This window comes from Ixodes scapularis, unplaced genomic scaffold (assembly GCF_016920785.2).
Source record: "Ixodes scapularis isolate PalLabHiFi unplaced genomic scaffold, ASM1692078v2 PGA_scaffold5__190_contigs__length_132052651, whole genome shotgun sequence".
Lineage (NCBI taxonomy): Eukaryota > Metazoa > Arthropoda > Arachnida > Ixodida > Ixodidae > Ixodes > Ixodes scapularis.
In genome coordinates, this window is record NW_024609880.1 from 93,735,418 (window position 1) to 93,757,901 (window position 22,484).

General features: G+C 48.6%; 1 protein-coding gene across 7 annotated transcripts in view; it reads left to right on the forward strand.

Annotated features, from left to right (window-relative positions):
- The window catches only part of LOC8033606 (tyrosine-protein phosphatase non-receptor type 4), a 245,357-nt gene that overhangs the window by 210,707 nt on the left and 12,166 nt on the right, over nt 1-22,484 (forward strand). For all 7 annotated transcript variants that reach the window (XM_042293879.1, XM_042293877.1, XM_042293878.1 and 4 more), the window contains 4 exons: nt 15,426-15,680; nt 18,475-18,538; nt 20,032-20,183; nt 21,849-21,939. In XM_042293879.1, the coding sequence (XP_042149813.1) occupies nt 15,426-15,680; nt 18,475-18,538; nt 20,032-20,183; nt 21,849-21,939 (562 nt within the window). The remainder of the gene's footprint in view (nt 1-15,425; nt 15,681-18,474; nt 18,539-20,031; nt 20,184-21,848; nt 21,940-22,484) is intronic.

A 22,484-nucleotide genomic window follows, 5' to 3' on the forward strand; every position in this document is an offset into this window, starting at 1 on the left:
CACCATGGAAGTTTTTGTTCGCAAGCGATGACAAGCAGCATAATGAGAACTCGTGACGTCACGGCGGGGCAAATCCTCCTTGTGACGTCGCGAATAGGAGCCACGGGAGGGCGCCACCAACACATCTCGGCGCGGGTAGAATCATCATGCCTTAATTTCAAATTGTGGACGTAAGAGCAGAGTGTCTTGCTGTCTCGTCTGCGCAGCGTAACATGTGCATGTAACCTCGGGTGCACTGAAAACCTCACTCCAACTCAGTTACATGCGCAGCAATTGACTGCGTGCATTGTAACGAGATTCTCCGCGTGTACGCAGATGTGTTCAAGGTATTCTCCTTGCTCTACTTTCTCCCTGCATGTAAAAAAATAAAATCGGAGTTTGAACGAACGTTTAGTGTGAACGGGTCGCCGTGATTGTGGGGGCGGCATGTTGGCAGAAAGTCTCGTACAGCGCCCCACTCACTTGAAACGTATACCTGAATGTGAAAGCCATGCGTTTACCTTGTCAAATGAAAGGCATTATTTAGATTGTGCAAAACCAATTATCACTCAATTATTGCGAGCGCTGTGCGCGTCCTTTGGCTGTGGCGAGTACGGCATCGATCTTTCCGCAATGCTTGTGTATGGCTTTCTCGGAGAACTTTTCGGCGTGTACGTTTCGTGATAGATTATGTTTCCAGTATACTTTTATGTCTATGGATGTGCTCGCGCCTTTCGCCTTTGTACACCTTGTGTTTTCAGGCGCACTTAGGTCTTTATTGCGGACCAGTGGAGACGCCTTGAAGATTAGCAACTGTTTCTTAGTAAACGGCGCTTCTCCTCGCTTTCTTGGGGCACATCTTCTGAGCTTGTTAGAAAGCCAAAACCAAAAAAGAACGTAGTTTCTCGAGTCGGAAGCGCGGCCTCCGACGGTCTCCCTCAGGCTTCGTTTCGTACAGACTGCGGGAAAAAAGACAACAACAAGAAGAGTCCCGCAGAACAAAGGCGACCGATTATAAAAGCCAGGAAGGTTGCCGAGCGTGACGCAAGTAAGGACGCGGCGCTGCTTGCATGCAAGTCGGTCTCGCTTGCCTTCGCCGTTGTTGCCTCGCTACATGAATTGCAGTCGTCGTCGTCGGGGGACCGTAGAAAATGAACTCTGCCTTTCGTTGTTGTTGTTGTTTAGAAAACGCCGCTGATAGGAGGAAGCCGTTGTGGCCGAAGTCTTCCATGTCTACGCACGGCTTGGTGCCGGTGGCCTCTTCGCTGTTCATCCGTGCTGCTTGCTGCTAGAGAAAGACAGGAGGTGGAAAACGAAAAACGTGAAAAAAGGAGTCCTAAAGATGGCCTGGGACGGATTCGGTGGTTGCTTGTTCATTGGCGTCATACGCGGCGCTTTAAAGCAACCGAAGGTTGACGAGCTTCGTCTTCTATTTTGTTCTTTCTTTTCCCTCTTTTTTTTTTTTTTTTGGGGGGGGGGGGGGGGAGGGGGGGAGGGGAGGGAGGAGCATGGATCCTTGTTTTAGAGAGGCTTCTCCGCGGAAGTTTGTGTAGAGTTCAGTTGCGAAGAAAGACGTGAACCCGGTGGGTATTTGTGTGTGTGTGTGTTTTAATGTTTTTTGACGGCGTGGTGAGCGAGGAAGCGAGGTAGCTGCGTTTAGTGCGAAAGGAATCTGTTGTACTTTTAAAAGCAAAAGGAGTATATATGTATGTGTATGTTTGTGCTCCTTCCTGGATTCTTGAGATTTCGCGGAGGATGTTTGCGGTCTCGGTCCTTGACTTTCCTCTTTTTTTATATTTAAATATATGATTAGTTGCTGCCTGTCTGTTTGAGGGGGGGGGGGGGGGGGGGGGGGGGGGGGGCTGGCTGGCTTAGTTTACATCGTTTACCCAAACGCCAAAACGTGGAATTTAGCTCCGACGTTTTGGTCTCTGTGTATGTTCAAACAGGGTCTAGGTGTACTCGTAACGGCGGGGAACCCGTAACGGCAGAAGACTAAACTTTTTTCAATATCGTTAATTTTTTTTTTCTTTTGCAGGAAGCGTTTCCAAGGCTTCATTAGCGTAGTTTATCATATGTCATATTTGTTTTTCTACTTGTTACAAATTATAACGAGTAGAAAGACGAATAGGTGGTATTGGACTTGGGGCTCCCTGTCCCTGTTAAAGCAAATAGGGACTGCATGGCTGACGGCATATTTTTCAGGTCGGAACTGGAAAGAATGTGCAACTCCCCGTAGCAATTGGGCAGTCATGGATCCCCGTAGAAATTGGACAATGATAAATTTTCCGCCCTGCTCCCCCCCTTTCCCCTCGTTCACCCCTTCTGCCTTTCCAACACCTCCTCATCAAGGTGATCTCGGGCACAGCGCGAAGTTTTGTTGACGTAATCGGACGTCGTTGCTAAATGAAATGTTGTCTCGTCCTTGTCCTTCGTGTTTTTATTCTTTCAATTGTTAAGTATCTACATTTCAGCACGCTGGCATTAATCAGTTCAGCAAACTCATTTCTTCTTTTGAACTTTAGCATTCCCCTGCCCTCTAAGAGGAACTCTAAAAGAGGGCTTACAGTGGAAAAGAGGGGTCACAGCGAAAGACAATACTCCCTCGTGGGATGACAATGTTTAGCGAACAAGATTAAAAAAAAAAAAGTGTGACGAACGAACTGAAAACATTTGACCACTTTTCCTCTGACGAAAAGGTCAATATGCGACCACTCTCCCTACTGCGGGATCACCGAGGACGAGATGCCGTCTTTGACCGGTTCACCTATATGACAAGTTGGCTGTGACGAGTGGACCTGTTCTCCCGTTAAAACAGCAAGAGAGAGGTTAGTCAGCCCCAATGGACGTCTGGATCGAGTCTCCGCCGTAGATGACACATTTATCCTGTGGCAGTACGACTAGATGGCGGACGTATCGACACCATATTATTTGCCGCAACATGAAGCTACTAGATTAACGAGTCCGACCGAATGTATACAGCTTGGCATTTGACGACGTCGACTACGTAAATTGCATATTTGGAGAGAGTACTGAAACACAGATGAAGAAGATCGTTGATCGTTTTTTTGCAAAACTATGTTTACGTAAAGTGCTCTTACGTGAGGTTGTTTGTGCGTGTGAAGTGAAGAATTTCTTAAAATTTCGGAAGCATTTGATCCTTGGCCCGCACGTATTGGGAAACGCATTAATATCGGTCCACTGTGTCTATATGGCTCTTTCGAGTGCTCATCACCCAGGTCAATTATGCGGTTGCCAGATAATATCTAATCCGCATCCTTGGAAGGGTAGCACGCACAGAGCTAGTGTTGGAATGCAGTCCACTTTGGCTTTGGGAAACGCCTCTTTTGCAGAATCTGAACTAAAGAAGAAAGGGAAAATGAAGTTCCTCGGTATCCGTTAGTCCTTGGAATGGTGTTGACGAAAGGCAGACTCGTTGAGGCCCACGTCCTCGTTTTTGAAGGTTGGATGCGTGGGTCTTTGGCCTCGTCGTCCGTTGTCGCCATCCCAGGCGTTGGGTCGCTTTTGTCTGCCCTGCCGACGGAGATGCGGAAAGGAGCTGGCGGACTCGGGGGACGGCGCCGTCGATCCCCGACCAGATAAGGATGTTGCAGGACGGAAGATGGGAGGCCACGCACAAAGAAAGGAATGCCGATCCTTGACCGCCTAACGGCGTAAAAACGCTTTTTTTTTTTTTTTTATACATACGCACGACGAGATAATGGAAGGATGAATGCATACGGTTGAAGCCTTTAAATTAGGCGGCGGCCCGTGCCACCTACCGAGTGGTGGCGGTGCCGCGCGCGGCTTTTTTTGCGCGGTTGCTTGCCGTGTCGATGATAGGCTTTTCAGGTCGTTCGCTCGGCCAAGGGCTTTTGTTACTTTGTTGTTTCTCTGTTTGCTTTGCGAGCTCTCCTGATGCGACATCCGCGTCCGAATAGGAGGCCCTCTTAACGTTTTTGATCGAAAAGTGCATTCGCTTCGGATAGATACATAAATGAACGCATGAGCGCGGCTGAACCCTTTAAATGGGGTGTTGACTTGCGCTACCTCGTGCAGTGTATTTCTTTTAATATCGACAGTTTACCTTTAGATCTGTAGGAGACAGTGACCGCGGCCAACTTCCAACTGTCTAAACATAACGTAAAACGTATATTTCTGTATTTTTACCTTTTAAAAAAAATGGCAGTGCCATTGTGCGACCGCCCTTCTTCCTTTATGTGGTTTCAATAGGCATTGATCCATCCAGTACACCTTTCTTTCAAATAGACGACGAAACGTGTTCGACGAAAAAGCGGCACTACTAAGTGGTCAGAGGGGAAGAAAAAAAGAACGCTTTGTTTGTGCGCTGTTCGTTTCATCTGACGAGGCATAGCGAGGCCTTTAGCTCGTGTCGCGCAGTTTGTGACCGATATGTCGGAGGGGACACGACGAAGACGAGGAGGAAGAACATGGGCCGATACCGTCCCGTCTTATGGGCAACACCGAAAGCGCCTCCACGCCTTCCCGACCGACACGCCGACGAGTCGCTGCACCTCCCGAGCCCCTCGTCTGCGGCCGCTGCAGCTCCGATCAAATGCGTGCTTCGTCGCACTCGGCCCAAATGTCTCGTCCAAGGGTAGGTTCGTGGATGCTGAGGGAACCTGCAATGTTGTTTGGTTTGGCGCCATCTAGCGACTGAAGCTAGAAATATCGGGTACCCCTGGGAGTGGCGGCTGCATTGTTCATACGTGAGCTTTTGCTCTGGTGGCGCCGCTTAGCCTAGTGTCTGAAGCGAGAAATACTGGGTATCCCAGGAAGCCGTGATCGCGTAACGCGCCAGTAGAGCGGAAGCTACGGCCCTGGCGGGCCATTCAGAACGTGACTGCGTATCACCGGAGCGCGCCTCAACTCCGAAGAATTATCAGGCTTTTCGCTGCGTCATGCTCCAATATGTGTGCGTTGCGCTCCTATACGTCGCGCATTTCGAAGCGTGCAATGTGGGGCTTATCGTTCACCCTTTGCCAAGTTATAACGAGACAGGGTATAACCGTGCGCTGTCAACCCTGCTGGCGCCGCCTGGCCGTTGCCGGCTGTCTATAGTTGCAGTATACCGAGTGTTTGAGGGAAAAGAGAAGCTCGGTTTTCTTACGGCAGAAAAAAAAAAAACGTACACGTCACCAATCGCTTAGTCTCTGCCCAAATGCAGTGATGGCGGTTAGGTTAAGTTAAAACGATTTTAGGGGGAATCTTTAGTGTGAAAGATGGTTACCCACGAAGTCAGCGACCACTCAAAACGTCAAGGCAACAAAAAAAAAAAAAGAGAAAAAAGTGCGGGGTGCGGGGGGGGGGGGGGGGGGGGGGTGCGATTATATGGAGATGAATGTCGCCTGCTTCCGGGCACGGGTCCCAATTTTCTTATTATTATTTTTTTTTTTTTTTTTTTCAAAATCGCCTAAGACTTTTTGTTCTAAGGTAACGAGTCGTTTTGAAACTTTGGCATCTGGTGCCACCGGCCACCACTGCGTTCAGACGGAGTCCTGTGCGCTGGGCAACGCGTAGTTGAATTTTGGAATGAGAAAATCGGGTTTCTTTTTCTCTCCCAAACACCCGCGGTACATTTCGGCTATGGGAACACTTCGTTCGTATGTCGAGTGCAAAGCCCGTAACCACTGGCACAGTGCGATCAGTGCATCGCATTGATCGCGTTTTGGGAGGGATCGCCTGCCCCTTTGTTCGAAACCAGCCTCCGCTCATCTGCAAAACCCGTCCAGTCCTTTTTTTTTTCTTTTTTTTTTTTTTAGTTTTATACAGGTGCCTGGGAGTGCGAAGCTTGTATTAACCATGGTACTAACGACGCCTGGTGCGGCAGACTTTCCGTGAGTGAAAGTGCCCCTACCTGGGTGTCACTCCCGCTTCAATGCTGTGGAAAAAGAGAAAAAAAAATGGGGGGCTTGTGGTTTTATTGCACTCGTTTTCTGGCGGAGTACGGGCATTGTAGGCACGATCTCGTCTCTCCACGTTTGAGGTCATTTTTAATGCCGCTGCACGCAGTCGCCGCTGCGTTTTGTTGTTGTTTTTGGCAGCGCGCTGTAGCGGACAGTCGCCATCTTGGCGCCGTATCTCGGACGACCCGGATGGAAAACGTACTTTGCGGAGCATAGAGAAAGGGAAACGAATAGAGAGAAAGAAAGAAAACCGTTATTTCGATGTCTTTTTTTTTTTTTTTTTTTCCTCGTATAGCTAGAATGATGGCTGGCATGCGTGCAGGCCCGTTTCACTTCGACGCGCACTGCGATTTTTGAATCCTACGAATCAAGTTCATAAATGGATCGTTGTCGTTGGAGTCGAATTAAGGAATATGCGACAAATGTCGTGTTTGTGTGCGGGGCGGGGGGGGGGGGGGAGAGAGAGAGAGAAAGAGAGAGAGAGACAGAGAGAGAGAGAGGGGGAAAAGGAAGGGGAAGGGGGTGCAAACATTTGAAGCGGTAAACGTCGCTCGTTTCGTCTTGTTGCAGTTAGTCTCGCATCCAGTTGGCTTATCCTGTCTCTTTGGGTGAAGAAAAGCAACTGCAATTTCAACGCTCAAACTTTTTTTTTTTTTTACTAAAAGTGTTAGCTTTTTTTTTTGAAGTGCCGTCAAAGTGTTGGATATGCCGAGATATACACTTTTTTGTCGACTCAGGATGGCACCGGACGATCGGACTGTATAGCCGCAAAAGTTGGCGACTCGGTAAGCTTCTAGCAGCCATATCACACTCCATGTTGGACTAAACGAATCGGGCTGCTAATCAATACATTACAAACACGTCGTTTGTCAAAGCCCTTTCAACTGTCCCCCATCCCCTACCCCGGATTGCCTTTGTCGGCAGGTTTGGATTGCACTGCCCGGTCGTTTTGTCTTTGTAGTACGTAAAACTCGCCTTATTCAAAATGAAAAAAAAAAATAATAATAATAAGATTTTGAAACGAGCGTGTGCAATCCGTGTCCCCGTAAGTTTCCTTCAAAGTAATGAATATAATAGAAATACTTTTGTTTTTCCTTCCTGAAATCCGGCGGCGCTCAGGAGTCAAGCGGGTGGGGTATTTGGTAGTGTCATAGCTGGGGTTGTAGTTGCATTACTCTAGAGTCTAGATAAAAGTAAGCTGGCTTACACCACATACCCTACAACGTTTAAAGCCGCTGATCCACATCGTTCTACCCTGGAAGCACCACAGCCTTCCATTGACTTTATCCATTTCATGGTAACCTATACAACGCCCCCTTTGTCACTACAACCCATCGACCCTTCCATCCCCGCGCACGAAACCAATGGTTAGAAGAGAAATTGCGTGTACCGCCGACATTCACTTTTGGTCGCAAAGGGAGACGTATATAATCCCCACAACACGCGCGCGTTCGCGGAGATCTGTTGTGTTCGTTGATAGAAGTTATTTGGCAGTTCGATCGAACCAAGTGCCGTCCAAGAACGCTGGCGATAGTTTCCCGCAGCAGGGCCGCAGTCTCTTCGTTCCACCTGACAGCGCGGGGAAAGCTACGTGCCCGCTGGACCAATCATACGCAGCTGTCTTTTGCGCCACGTGCTCACGCTTCCGCCCGCATACCCCCACGCGCAGAGAACGGGATCGGGCGATGAAAGGGTTGATTGGGCCGCTGAGGAGCGCGTGGCACCCACCACCGCGCTGTCTGCTTAGGGGTGAACGTGATATACGCGTCCGCTATTCGTTCCGCGTCTGTGATCCGCGGAAACGCTTTTCCGGCAAAGCAGACGCCCGGGCAATTTGATGGACGGCGACGGCGTTGGCCTCCGTTTGCGTTGTGACCCGATCGCGGAGGCCGGCGTTCCGTGGGCTCCCGAAGGATAATTCCTTTTTTTTTTTTTCTCGGAGCCGTCGCCGGAACCGTATCTCTCGTCATCCCCCGTTATCCGGCGTGGGCAGCAGAGGCGCAACCGTTTCGTTTTCTCGGAAAATCGTCTCATTGCCGCCCTCTCTCGTCCTCGCACCACGCCCCACCGTCAAACGTCTGCTGCCCCTTTCCGTCGAACTTCCATTTGCCCGTGAGTGTTTTGCTTCTTTGTCTTTGGGTTGTTTCTTAACGCGCGTTCTTTGGTTTCCTGTAAAGTGGCGACACGTCGGCCGTATCGAAGTGCCAGATGTGGTCACATTACGAATCCGGCAAATAAGGCCATATATAGCCACGTATATAAAGGGATATATATGTGGCCTTACTTACCTCATTCTTGATGTGGTAATATAACAAAACCGAATTTGGCGTTCATGTATACGTGAGGTCGGTTTGCCTTTGAGGTGCGGATGACACTAGCTTACGCTCTAGATGAGAAACGTGCCCAGCGTTGATGCACGAACCCCGCACGGCCGTATACCATGCTGGTCCCTTCGGAATCCATCTTTTTTTGGTCCCAATGAAGTCTTTGTTCAAAACGGGGGGGGGGGGGGGGGGGGGGGGGGTAGGGTAGGGTAGGGTAGGGTAGGGTAGGGTAGGGTAGGGTAGGGTAGGGGGGGGGGATTAAAATCTCTGGTTCCTGCAGCGCGAACTTTCGCTCCACACACAAAAAAAAAGTCAAATTGGACGTTGAGTGATTTATACAGCGTAAGGTTGGTCTGCCAGTAGGGGCGACACTGGTTTACACTGTAGATGAGCAATTTAGCCTGTGCAGTACAACCGCTAGCCTGGGGTCTTTAACGTGCACCACGCAGTAGTGATACACGACCGCACGCCGGTACGATGCTCATCCAACACGTTTCGCGCTCCTGTGCTCCAACATCCTCTGCCACCAATCTCCTTGAGAAAGAGAGAGAAGTGTTGAAAAGAAAGAAGCCTGCAACAAGCCACCAATCCCCTTGATGTGGCCACATCGAGGGTATCGGTGATGTGAGGTATATTCATTCCTATTTATTTGGCAATATAGCGATTGGCGGCCTCTAGATTAACGCCACCTAGGATAATCGAGACCTGAGAAGCAGTCTTGTACACGCGTTACTCGAAAGAAATACTCGAGTACAACTACAATTACTCTCTGTTAAAAAAAGAAAAAAAAAGTATTCAACTAGATGATTCGATCACTCGAGAAGAAAAATTAATTAGCCGTTGCTCGAAAAAGTAAAAGCTACTTTTCTGATTACTTCGGATTTTCGAAACGATTTTTTTTTTTTTCCGTTTTGAAAACGGCGCTTCCTTGGGACTGTTCATTGGAGACTTTTAGGGAACCGTTTCTGCGCATCCGGTACGGTACAATGGGCCCTCCGGTACGAACTGCGCATGCGCTAGCGCACTAGACTCGCACACGTGTATGCAGTTCGTATCGGAAAGCCCAGCGTACCGTATCGGTTGCGCAGCAACGGTTCCCTAACAGTGGATTAGAATCGGCGAACTATAAAGTGCTTCTGAATCTACCAATTTTGTAAAAAAACGCTCCTGCTTTTCAGAGACTCAATTCGAGGATTCCTTGCAAGGAAACCTGTACAAGCAAGGCGCTCCGTTACAAAGGGGAGGGGGAGGTGTAACGAGAAATTTTAATACAGAAAAGTAATCGAATTACTCTCGCGATTACTTCCTAAAAAAGGCAATCAAAGGATTACAAAATTACTCGAAAAAAATGTGATTGACGACAAGAAATTTGATTGCTCGTAATGAGTTCCGTACCAAGCCCGCCGACACATGCTCCTCTCTCTCTTCATGGAACCTCATCGCGGTCGGATGCCGCTTACTCGGCAATCGGACCCGAGCGTCCTTCGACGCGTTCATTGGACACGAGGCCCCAGCCGAACGCTGACGCGGCACTCGTGTCCAATCGGCGTCTTCGCTCCACCTCTCTTTTGATGACGTCAGAGGTTCTCCTGCGCGGGCGTTTGACTATTGCAAGTGCAGCGGACCCAATTACGAGCCGTGTTCGCCAGTCCTGCGCTCCACGCGTGCCTTGTCCAGGTCACGTGGGACACGCTTCGAGATGGATTGGCTCCTCTAGGAACGCGAAATGCGAGCGGCACCGGAGCCGATTCGATAATTCGGGCCAATGCGTAGCTCGTATAGAAGCTGTGGATTTGCCCGAAGGCAATCCATAGATTTTACGACATATACCGCAACCATATGTCTGGAAAAAAAAAAAAAAAAGTTTGAGGCGCTATTGATGAGCTGCCGGACAGTGTTTGGTCGTCGTTTTGGTATAGTGCACTTGCATCGAAGTTCTACTCTGGTTGAAGTGGAACAGCGGGTAGTTTTATCGTCGTTAATCCCTTGTCTTTTGTAGTGGTAGTTGCTGCTTTAGTGACCCTTTCCGGCAAAAAACGGCAATGTTCAACGAAAAAAAAAAGAAGCGCTTGTTTTGTTTATTTTTTCGCGGACTGCTCGCTCGTTCCTTCGCTGTTTGTGCGGCGGACTCGGTCTGGAAGAGAGGGATAGTAAAGTTCCTAGATGAGAGCTTCCTGCAAGTAGCGACATTCTTTGAAGCGTAGACTGCGTGACGGTGCAGGTTTTAGTAAGCGAATAAGGGGCGCACAGCTGAACTGAATGACGCCATATTTTCCTAGCGGAATGTGCTTTGTCATTTTTCTTGGTTGCCGTTCCTCGTAAAAAGCAGTATCGAGGGACCAACCGCCGCGCTCTCATTTTCTCCGCGCACAACCGCGTCATCTATGGCAAGACGCGCTATCGGGTTATTGATCCCTCTTTCTCACGTTTCCTGAAACACATCTGCTACAACTGTTCAGCTAAAAGCGAGTCTCCTAAAACGAATGTCATAAAACCACATTGACTAAAAGCAGGTATCTGAAAACACATTTATCAACAACTCAACAGCAACCGCTGTCAATCTCACCACACTTTGTGTGGTCGGTCGTAATTTTATTTTCTATAGATTTCTATTTTTCATCGTTTAATTCGTGCCTTTGCGTAGCGCTAGGCCACGAAGCGAGTGACTTTCAAGAAAGAAAAAAAAAAGGCTATTGTATATATATTTTTTTATTATTATTATTCGAGAAATTCCATTGTACTCGAATTTGTGGCACGATATACTCTGTTTCGTTTTGAGGTAAAAAGCGCCGTTTAAGGGTTATGGGGCGTTGTTTCGTGTTTTCTCGCCACAACGTGATACGTGTGTTATGGACAGACGGTCACTTGATATATGTCCGGACTTTATAGGTGTTACACCGACGCAATTTCAATATTACCTCCGAGTAGGTAAGTGTTGGCGACGAAAACTTGACCCTTTCGCGATCCCTTGGAAGTTCGGCTCTTCGGGATTTTTAAATACACGGCTCAAAATTTAAGGCAAGCTATACATGTTTTTGTGTCACAATCTGGAATTTATAAAATGAAGCTCTCTAGGAGAAATCCGAATAGTAAAAAGGAACGAATGAATTAAAGTTTATTTTGGAAGAGGATGCCACTTTGGCCTATCCGGGGTAAAAGAGCCTGGTAGGGAGGTAATCGTAAAGAACCAAAGTAATTTTTCTACCACATCAACACATGTAGGGTTTCGTGTTTTCGGAGTTTGTTTCTCCCGAATTTCGGGGGGTGTCTTTCGGAATTTATTTATTCGCTGAAAAATCTCGATTTTTCGGAGTTTATTTTTGTGAGACTGCCAATTCTCTGAACTTCGAAGTTTATTTTACTGTGTTCCAGATTTCTGAAAATTCAAAAACAAAATAAACCCATAGGTGAAATTTGGAGAGCGTGTTGGTGAAACATTTTGGTATGCGAACGCAAAAGAAGAAAAGGGACACACAAAAACGCGTAAGACGCGGACAGCGTTCACGCTGTCTAGCGTGACCGCTGGACAGTTGCATCTTCTCAGGACCACTGACCTGGTGCTCTTATAAAGTTTGTCTCGAAAACAGACTTTCTTTCTTTCTGCTTTTTATTTTGTTATGATTTCGAAATTTTGAGTTTTGCAGATAAATCCGAATTAAAAAATTGACAGGCAAGTAATTTTTTTTTTCTGATTTTTTATTCGGAAACACGGAAAACGGCAAAGCTTTAGTGTTGTTTAGACGCGCTAACTAAACTGTAAAGGCCTCTTCAAGCCTGGAAAGGGGTTACCTTTGCCGACTATATACCCCGTCTCAATAAAACCGTGCAATGCAGCCAAAGCCACAGGGGAGAGAGCGTTTCTTAACCTTTTCAGGAGGAGGGAAAGGAAGAGTCCCTAGCCTTTGTCTCCTGTTGCTCCTCTTGAACAGGTTGGGATGCGCTCTCCCCTGTAGCTTTGGCTGAGCTTTGGCTGTAGCGCACGGTTTCCGTGAGAGCTCAAACGACGAACAAGGCGTCGATGATTCACGGTGATGACAATTGATACGTGTGCGGACCTAGAGTACCTCCAACGCCTGCCTCTGATGTGGTCCGAGCGTCCCCTTTCTGCCAGGGGGAGGCTTGCCCGTGCGCCGCGCAAGAAAGTCTGGCTTTGGCGGCAACCACCTTGAACGACGCGCAATATCTCCCCCGTTTCCGGCGCGGTCTGCCCAGGCGTGGGGGGGTGCCCCGTTGACGTTGCGGCCGCCTTCTGACGCGTGTACGGCGGTGCTGTCTCACACCCGGGGGACGCGGATGTAGTCGCGCGTCGTCGTTGGCAAGATGCGACGCGAGGGCGGCAATCGGCCAAGTCCGCGATCGACTGGAATGCCCTACAGGCGCGTCTGCGGTTCCGCGTGTTGGCTCGGCGGAAGAGCCGATGAGTCGAATCGTTTTCCCGTTTTAGCGTTCATTCGGTGTCTGGAATATCATCTTGGGCAAGCGGTGTTACGAAGGGAAGGTCTCCGCTGGCCGTTGTGCGAGGTACGTGTGCGAGCGCATGATTTTAGAAAGTGTCCTCCTTACGCAAATGCTCGTTGGTTTAGTGGAGATGTGTTTTTAGTATAGCGCTGCACGGATCGTGTGAAATGTTTTAAATGCTTAGAATTTGTCGCGTTAGGCGTTTTTGTGCCCACTGGCGCCTGGGATGTAGCCTCCACGACGCCATGGTCGGACGTGACGATCGTTACACCGCGACGTCTCAGAGGAACTGCCTTGGGGCATAAAAATGAAACGGGCAATTGTTTGGTTTTTCTTTTTTCTCGCTCAATGCTCTAGCCTACAGTGGAGTGTTTGAGGTCTTCATGTTTCCTTTCTTTGCGTGATTTCGAGCGGTAATTGAGCGGAGAAGCTCGAGGTCATCGGTAGTATACTAGAAGGGCTGTCACGGAGCTTGCGCTTAGTCGGGTGTCGGATTCCATCCTCACGCTCGGCTGTTCGGTCGCTGTCTGCGCGAAGAAAAACGTATACAAAATTTCCGAGGACAAGCCATCTGGGAAGACGCGCCCGGCCTTTCGATTCGTCAGTTTTTTCCCCTTCCTCCAGTCGCTCGTGGAATCTGCGTGCAACCCGTCCACCTCTGGTGTGGGCGCGGTGTCGCTCGCTTGTCAAGAAACGCTTCGGTCGAATAAGGGGGCTTATGACAATTCGTGAAAAAGAAGGAAAGAAAAACTATCCTTTCCGTTTTTCTTGGAGGGAACAACGGTTTTCGCATTTGGTTGTTGCCCTGGTCTTTGTGCCCTCAGCCGGCCGTCGCCTCCGATGCTGCCCCGCCGCTCTCCTACTGTGGGTTCCGCGAATGGATGAATGAAGGGGCCGCCGGTTGGTTCGCTGTAAAAATATGCCGAGGGTGATATCTAGTGCTCCGATGAATGCCTTGCTGCTCGCTACTTTCTTGCGTTGTTGTTAACTGCAAGCCTGCGCTTTCCTTTTTTTTTTTTTTTTTTTTCTTCTTTAACAACGTTGTGTATTATAGATAAATAAAAGGGACGTCGTTGCCCTTGGTGGTATATATGGCTTCTGGTAGCTGGAATCTGCATGTACGCTGTGCGCTTATGTATTTCTTTTGTAGAAAATGAAGTGGAAAGTCTTTTTTTCTTTCATATTTTGTGCCAGTGTGGTGGAGGAAACGGAGAACGTTTCTGTGCGTTGAACGCGTGCGTGTTCTTTCTCGTACGCGGCGTGGGAAGCTGTGTGCGTTCCACAGCGCGCCCAGCATCCAGCCTGCGTACATAATATGGGTATGGCGTCTAAAGGACATCTACGACTTCCGATAGTTTTACGGATGCAAAGGAACGTCGATTGAAATTTATGGACGGTTCGGGACATCTTGAGATGACTGCCGTATTCTGCCACTCGACGGCCAGGTTCGTACGGCGATTGTATACATGTTTCCCTGGCAGAGTCGTTGAACGCAGCCCAGAATATCGGCGCTCGTTGTGCGGAGATGGCGTGGTTCTGCAAGTTTCCAGGTGGCTGCCTATAGTTTGTTGGGTTCGCGAACACTTCGTCCTCTTTTACAAACAGGCTCTGGTATGTTCTCACAGACATTGGATGTAGGTGAATCGCACCTGAAAGTTGAGGTCCGGTTAGAAGCAATTGATTGTCCCTATATGTTGGCCCGTTTCAATCTTCGATGTCGCCCTTGGCACTCGCGAGTGTACCGATCCCGCCCTGTAGTCTCCAAGCACAATGAAGAGCGGATAGCTGAATGCGAGGCTACAATAAAACTCCCAACTTTTCATAAGAGAATACTGAGTTAATATATATATATATATATATATATATATATATATATATATATATATATATATATATATCAGTAACGCCGATTAACGCGAGGCTGCATACGTACACATATCGTGCAGGGTGTTGCACCAATGATCTCATACCACCCTCTCTACCCGTTGCTTGTTTTTGTCCTAGCTTTCGGCGTGGTCGAAGATCCGCCGGTTTCCCCCTGCGTATATGCTCATAGTTATGCGTTTCCAGTAAAATGTCTCCAGTGAGCGCAATGTCCATTTCAGACGTTTTGTAGTGTCTTATATACGTGGGGCCAGGCATAAGAATGGAGCGTGAACTTGACGTTGTATACGGATTTCCCTTTTAGGACGTGAAGTGATATTTATGCTTTTCTGAAACGTCGATGTAACGTCGATATAATTCAGGCGTATACTTGACATTTTACGAACGTTACATGACACGTTATGCCAACTTTATATTGACTTTTATTTTTATTTTTTACGTCAAAGGGACGTAACGTTTAATTTTCAACGTGGTCAATGATTTCATCGACAAATGTTTCGACGTCTTTGTGTGCCAGCCGCCTCGGGGGCTCCGGGGCAAAACGCCGACATACGTATTCCCAGTTGGCGAGCTCGAATCCCAGCCGAAGTGTTCGCAGCCTGACGAAAAAGGTGCCCGCCATGTAGCCGAAATTTCGGTTGTACGTGAAAAGCTCTCCAGATGGTCGATATTAATCGTCAATCCTTCGCTGAAATGTGCCAGATGCCCTTCGTTGGCCTGGCACGTAAAACCACCCGATTTTATTTGACTTTGACATGTGTGTGTGTGTGTGCCGTCTGGAATCTTCCGTCCTGCTGGAGAAGTTGATGGTGTACTGACGAGCGCATCCTCTGTTGTTCTGTCCCTCGTACAGGCTAACGGTTCGGCGGGGCCGGCCTTGGACGAGCCCTGCTCGGGCGGTGGGGGTCAGGTGCGGGTGAGGATGCGGGCGGACGCCGAGGGTCGGTTCGGCTTCAACGTGAAGGGCGGCGCCGACCAGAGCCTTCCCATCCTGGTGTCTCGGGTTGTGCCCAACACGCCGGCGGACACCTGCCTGCCCAGGCTCAACGAGGGTGATCAGGTGCTCCTCATCAACGGCAAGGACGTCGCGGGACTCTCTCACGACCAGGTGAGGAGACGACTTCTCTGGCAAGGCTTGACGCACGGGCAGGCCCGCGGTCGCTCGTACGGTTTCAACGCACCAGGGCGTAATATTCTTCGGGAGAAGGCTGTACAAATTAGATTTCTTGTAGAGATATAATGGTATCTCTTCCGTCCGATCTTGTAGAGATCGGACGGATTTTTATTGTGGACAGCATCCGGTACGACTGATGCTTGGTCTGGCGGACACCCTCTTGTAGAATATGTGATGGACGATGTGGTCGACGCTTGGCCTGGCTAACTGTCTCCAGCTTGTCTCGGTGAACATCCTCTTGGAGGGCTCTACAGCTATCCGATGGACATCCTTGTGCGAGGCCCTTATCTACTGGGCATCCTCTTGTAGGACAGGTGTATGGCCTGGCAGTGTCTCCAGCTTGTCTCAATGGGCATTCCCTCGTAGGGTCCTACATGGTATCTGATGGCCATCCTTTTGTATAGCCTGGCAGTGTTTCCAGCTTTTTCCTCGACGCAGGGGCATCCTCTCGCATGGTCTCACACGCTATCCGAGAACATCCTCTTGTATGACTGGAATGTGGCCTGGTGGAGTGTCTCCAGCTTTTCTTGGTGGATGGCCTCTTGTAAGGCCTCGCAAGAGAATGCCCGCCCAGAAAAGCGCGGAGTCTTGCTAGAGAAATCGCGTAAGACTCCGCGTTTGGGAGGCTCTTTTAACAATATTAATTGTGGCGTTACAGTTTGGAAAGTCGCATGCCTATGGAGCGGCAGAAAAAAAGAAAACAACTAAGAAACAACGACACTACAAATTTCCACGATGTACTGGTGTGTCGAACTCATTTTCCTCTTTGAATGACATCCATAAGATGCTTTTATCTTGACCCCGTAAATGGACGCTTGACTTTGTCTCGGGGATACCTCTTAGATAGTTCTCATTCGTTGATTAAAGCAGATTATTCGTATCCTTTGTGTCAACTCAGTTAAATTCCTAATTTTAGTCACTTCAGAGATGTTGACATCCAAATATGCCCGAACCGTCTTTTTCCAACTTTAATCAAATTACTCTGCACGTGCGACTATCGTTTTTTTTTTTTTTTTTTCTTTTTTCTTTTGAGGTTTAGTTACAAGCAACCATGGAAACCATGTTCTCTTTTGTTTTATAACCAGTGTCGTTGAACAGAGACCGCACACTCGTGGCGGTCACTGCACCTGCTATTTCACTCCTCCGACTCAACAGCGACAATGACCGTGCTCGGTGTCCGTTGACCGGCGACGACGTGGGAAGCACGCGCTTCCCGAGTCGCCAAACACGGCAGTGCGTGCGGCCAGGTGAATCACCTGACCTCCTATCGATTGCGTCCTTCGGCATCGATTCTCAATGCCGCGGCCGAGCTTCGCGGCGCCCTGGCGTCTAGGCGACCGCGGCGCCTCTCGAGGTAACCTGGGCCCGTCTGGGCTAGCGAAATCGAGCGCTCCGAGGTTTGTGGTTGTTGGGATAAAGAAAACCGTTAGTGTTTGTGGCGGCGCTGCAGTCGGTAGGGCACCATCCCACAGCGAAAGCTGGCATTGCTCGCAAATAAATCAAGCTCATCTTGGTTTTTCTTTTTTCTTTTTTTTTTTTCTTTTTTTTTTTTGCGCTTGAGCGTGGTGGTTTTGATCACGTTGATTCCCATTTTGCGATTACCATGTTAAGAGACGACGTTACAACAACAAAAGAAAAATTTTGAAATAAAAATAAAAGAAGTAATGGTGAGAAAGCAAGCGAGTTTATTTTTGTAATACATTGACACTCCCAGACGGGTCGATCCAGAAGAGCGTAAACGTAAACCTATCCAATGTGTTTACTGTGAGTTACGCATGTCAACGCGTATCAAAGTATTCGTCCGAAAACAGACAGGAACGAATTCCGAGATTTGTCGTGTGTAATGCCAGATTTCATTTGCTAACCTCGGAACACCGCGTTTCCTACGTCAAGAACGAGCTGCGTAACTTTCTGAGGAGTGGACTCGTGAGAAAGTCCGTTTGAATTGAGCGGCAAGCACCGTTGCAGGTCTCCCATTTCCCTCGGTGCCCCCGCTGCGATGCACCTAGCAGGCTTCTCAGCTCCGCTGTTATTCCCTCCCGTTTCGAGCTGCGCTTTGCGTTACCATGGGCGACCGTCTGTCGTCTGCTTTGCCTTCTCGAGGAGCCCTCCCTCCCTCCTCTCCCTACCTTCCCGTCGCACTCCATCGCGGTCATCAGCTGCGCCCGTCCAAGCTCTCTTCCTGGTTTTCTGCCGCCGCGCGTCGTCCGCCGTTTTCCCGCCGATTCCTCTTTTCCCCGATTAACGGGAGGGGACAAAATAGGGACGCGGGGGGCGTCGAAAGTCCCCCCGCTTGCTTTCGCCGCGGTCAGTGTCGTCCGCGTCTCTGATCTGCGTCGCGGAGCGAGCCACCCGCGAGGGCTCGCCGCTTCGCAACGGACCACCACAACAGCGACCTCAGTCCGAGTGGGCGGTGCGGCGCATTTGTTTACCTGAGGTAGCGCGTTGTCGACGGTGCCGCGGCCCTGTGTCTAGGACCATGGCGTCTGGATTACGGCGTTTGGAGGCTTCCCTGCAGTAAAAGAAAACGACAGAAGGGGAAAAAATGAACTGCGGTCGCGTGGGTGCTTCGGTGCTGGCGGCTTGGGGTCGTCGGGCGACGGGCGGCCGCGGCGGCGGCGGCACGGCCTGCGAAGTGTGTTCGGCGGCGGCGGATTGCTGCCTGCCCCGCTGGCTGTGCGTGCTGTACGTGCGACTGAGGCCCGGCGTGGCACTCTGGCTTTCCCAGGTGGTCAAGCTCATCCGGGCGCCCAAGGACAACGGGGAACTCGTGCTCACGGTCAAGCCCCAAGGTGAGTACAGGCAGAAACGATCGGGCCCTCGCTTGTCTGGGTTTGTCGTTGGTGTCAGCGGCCTCCCTAAGATTTGGAGGACTGGTGATCTGGAACGATCTTTTGGGGTATAGCCGCTCCGCGAATATTAAAAAGCACCTCGCGACGCAACGGAACTTATTTAAATAAAACGAAAACCACGATTTACATAGTTCTAAGGGGCAGATTTTGCAGCGAAATATTAAAAGAAAGATGGGTGAAGTTCGCAATCGACAGTTAGTACAGCCGAATTATAAAAGATCGGATGTCTTCGCGATGTCAGTGTTGTTGTTGACCTCCGTCGAACGTGCGCTGCGCTTGCGATTTGTCGCGGCGTAGAGGCGCGGCCTTGGCGTTTGGCTCTGTCGCATCGCTCGTGTGTGTGCGGGGTAGCGCGCTTTACGGTCGCTTCCGGCTTCCTCCTCTTTCGGCTCACTCGCTCGCCCCCTTTTTGTCGAAGTGGGTTACCGTGATTCTCTCAATTATGCAACCGTTTGTTTCGTTTGACTTTCTTTAAAATTTGCTTGGCAACCGAAAAGCGGCGCACGGACCCGCGCGCGCCTCGTTTTCGGAAAGGAACCGGTTTCCTGATTGAAGGGAGGTTCTCTGCGCACCTTTGACATGGATGAAAATGTCTAGGCAGCTCAGACTCACTCACTGCTGTCGCGCGGCCGTATTCGAGCGGCTCGCGCCAGTCAAATGTGAAAGCTCTGTTTTTGTAAATTCTCCGTAAATTCACATTTTATTTTTTTTTTTTTGTCTTGTTTTTAAGCTTGTAGTTTAAGTTTGCACGAGTGATGTGTTGAGAAGTTTCGCAGCCCTCAAATTCCACAACTGCTTCATGTCTCGTCGGTCAAGGCGTCTCGTCCGCAGTTGCGTTGCTAAGTTTTCGAGGTTTGAGAATTGGAGTTGTGGGGATTGCTCTTACTGTAATCCATCAAAGTTGCGTGCAGCATTCTGAAAGACAGAGGTGAGAGAGTTTCGTTTTTTTAAAAAGACATGGTTTTCGTAAGCATTTAAGCGCGGCAAGCGCTTTCTTAAAACCCGCGTTTGTCCCCGTCCCTTTCACAATGCTGCACAAAGCTCTGGAGATGAAGTGTATGGCTACGCCGGCAGGCGGGAATTAGTAAATGACACCTGGGGCCCTACTTTACATGGCAGGATCAAGCGGGATTAAGGGACCTGTACATTTCCGCCTGCTGCGGTTGGCCAGCTCCGCACTGCTGGCAAATCACAGTAGGCGGCGATTTCCCAGTCCCGCTCGGTCCCGTTGTGTAGATTGATGATCTTAACAAATCAAAATCTTTAACAAGATCCCTTTCTTTTTTTTTTTTTTTTGATTGCTCAATTTTAAATGTAATTTTGGTATGAATTCACATGACAAGCATGAGCCAGCTAGATTTGGTTCTAAAGCAACTTAAGTTGGGCTGCAGTGACACACGTGTGAGCTTGCAATCTTTGTTTGTTCTGTTCAGTTTATGCCGGCGAGCAGATAGAGGAGCCAGACTTCCAGTACATTCCGGACTCTACGGTGCCTGCCAGGGGAGCACGGAGCGGAGCACTCGCGGAGTCTATGCTCCTCCTTGCCGAGGGTCTGGAGAGCGGAGCCACCATCGCCCAGTTTGAGGTAACCTCCACTTCTGTCTCAAACAACCGGGTGTACACTATCGGCAACCAGGCTCAACATCGTAAAATCAATGGCCAAAAAAAAAATAAATCTGTTCTTCCACTTTTGTGTTGAGTGCTGGACAGTTTTATGCACGCAACTTCCGTACGAATGAGAGGATATTGTACAGTGCTCCTCAAGCCTAACGCCACCACTCGGTTACCCAAATATTCATCTATTGCCAGCTATTCAAACCTAAATTTGTGTTGGTTGTTGTTGACTCGGAATGCTCCGGATAGCTTCTTGTCTAACAACATGTTTATTTGTGATGCTTCGTCGTCTTCTTTCTTATTCAAAGCCATACAGCACGAAATTGGTCACCGCAGTAGCTACAATGTTTTCCCCGGGCTGGCTTGTGATTTTTGAGCCAAGACTTCACCACATAGTTAGTGTTGTAGGCGAACAAATAGCACAAAAAGTGCCAAAAACAAACCATCTCGTGGTGGCGTTAAGTTTATGTCTGCTTTATGCAACATGTTGCTGTGCCGCGTAGTGCAGTGAATGGGGCTGATGGGAGGCATACAACATGACCTGTACAGAATGTATAAGAAAGATTTGGGTGACTTGAGAAAGTAGCCTAACGTTTGAAAACTGTTTCGGGCCAAAGATGTGTTGAAAACTGATTGAAGTACTCAAGGTTTTTAGTACAAAGCATGTTGATCTTGAAGCTCAAACTGGTTGCTCCCAACTAAAAGGATTTCAGCTATTTGCATTTCCTCCTGGAATTTTTGGGAATGTAATTGATACTAAACAAATTCTTCATTGTGTCAGAAGCCACGGTACCAGTTGTTTTCATTTGTGGCCATTTCACAGCTCCCATTGTCTATTGGCCCATGTACAACACTGCTGTGTCATTTCTCTAGTCGTTGCTCTGTCCAAGAAAGTTTGCTAGTTGGTGAATGTTTTGAAAACTATGAAGTTGTCTTTGGGTGTAGTCTGTAGAGTTATATGAGAATTGGAGCTGCATTCTAGGTCTAGCTTCAAGTGCTACAAATATAGTGTGTCCCAAAAAAAATATTTAGTGTTTTTTTAACCGCAAAAATGAAACATGCATCGCCGAACGCTCATTCTCTGCCCAACGGTAGCGCTAGAGGTCCAAACCAGATACCAAAGTTTCTCCAGAAACTGATATCCTATTTTAAAGTTATAAGGGTGAAAATTTCAATGCGAAAATGGGGCCCATTTTCGCCTGTTTCCGGCTCTCCGTTGGGCGCCATTTTCCCATCGAAATTTTCAAAAAATCACTTATAACTTTTGAGTATGATGACTGTTTAGTTGTGAAACTTCGGCATGTGGTTTGGAACTCTAGCGCTACATTAGGGTGGAGAATGAGCAAAGAGCAATGCATAGTTTATTTTTGCGGTGAAAAAAAACGTAAATCTTTTTGGGGAAACACCCTGTACACGGGGACACCTTTTTGTGGCAGTAAAGTCAAAGGATTGGGAGCGCGCGCGCTCAAGCACCAATCGAATCTAAGCACACTCAGTCTTCCTCTATTGGAAAAATGCCACAGTAAGTTGTACCCAACCATAGTGACATTATTCTATGAAATTATAATCTATGAGAAAAAAACTATGATCTCTCGAGTAGAGTTTCACATGTTCAACCGGTGCGGCTTTTCTGCAGCAACTCTACCGCAAGAAGCCGGACATGACGATGAAGTGTGCCAGGCTGCCTTGTAACCTGTCCAAAAACAGATACAGAGACATCTCTCCATGTGAGTGGCAGGGTGCCTCATGCAGGGCCATGAGTTCTTCCCTCCGAGGTTCTTTTTTGTCTTGGTTTTTTTTTTTTTTTTTTTCTTACTAAAAGCTACAATCATAAAATGCAGTGAGCTCTGAACGGACATTTTTTTGCTGTGTATGCCCGATTCCTAAATTCAGGCAGAAGCCAAATTAAACTTGAATTCTGCTATGACTGGGATTTGCAAGTATAAGATGGTGACCCTGCTTGTGAACGATATCAGAAAGGGAGGGGTGTGTGATATTTCATTCCCTTTAATAGCAGATAAAGAGTTGCACTTCTATGTGGTGCCCTTGGCACTTAACTGGGCATATTAAAACTTCAGTTGGTTGTGCATGGGGGCAACTATGATTTACACTGACCCTTTTTGAACCACATGAAGAACATTCTTAAAATTGCAGGCTTGAAGGCATATCTTGGGTTGTCTGCAAGTGCTCTGTCCAACGTTCATAGATCTAGGTCAGTTGACAAGCTTCGGAAAACGCCCGACGCCTTTCTGCGGCATGTCCGCTCAGTGGC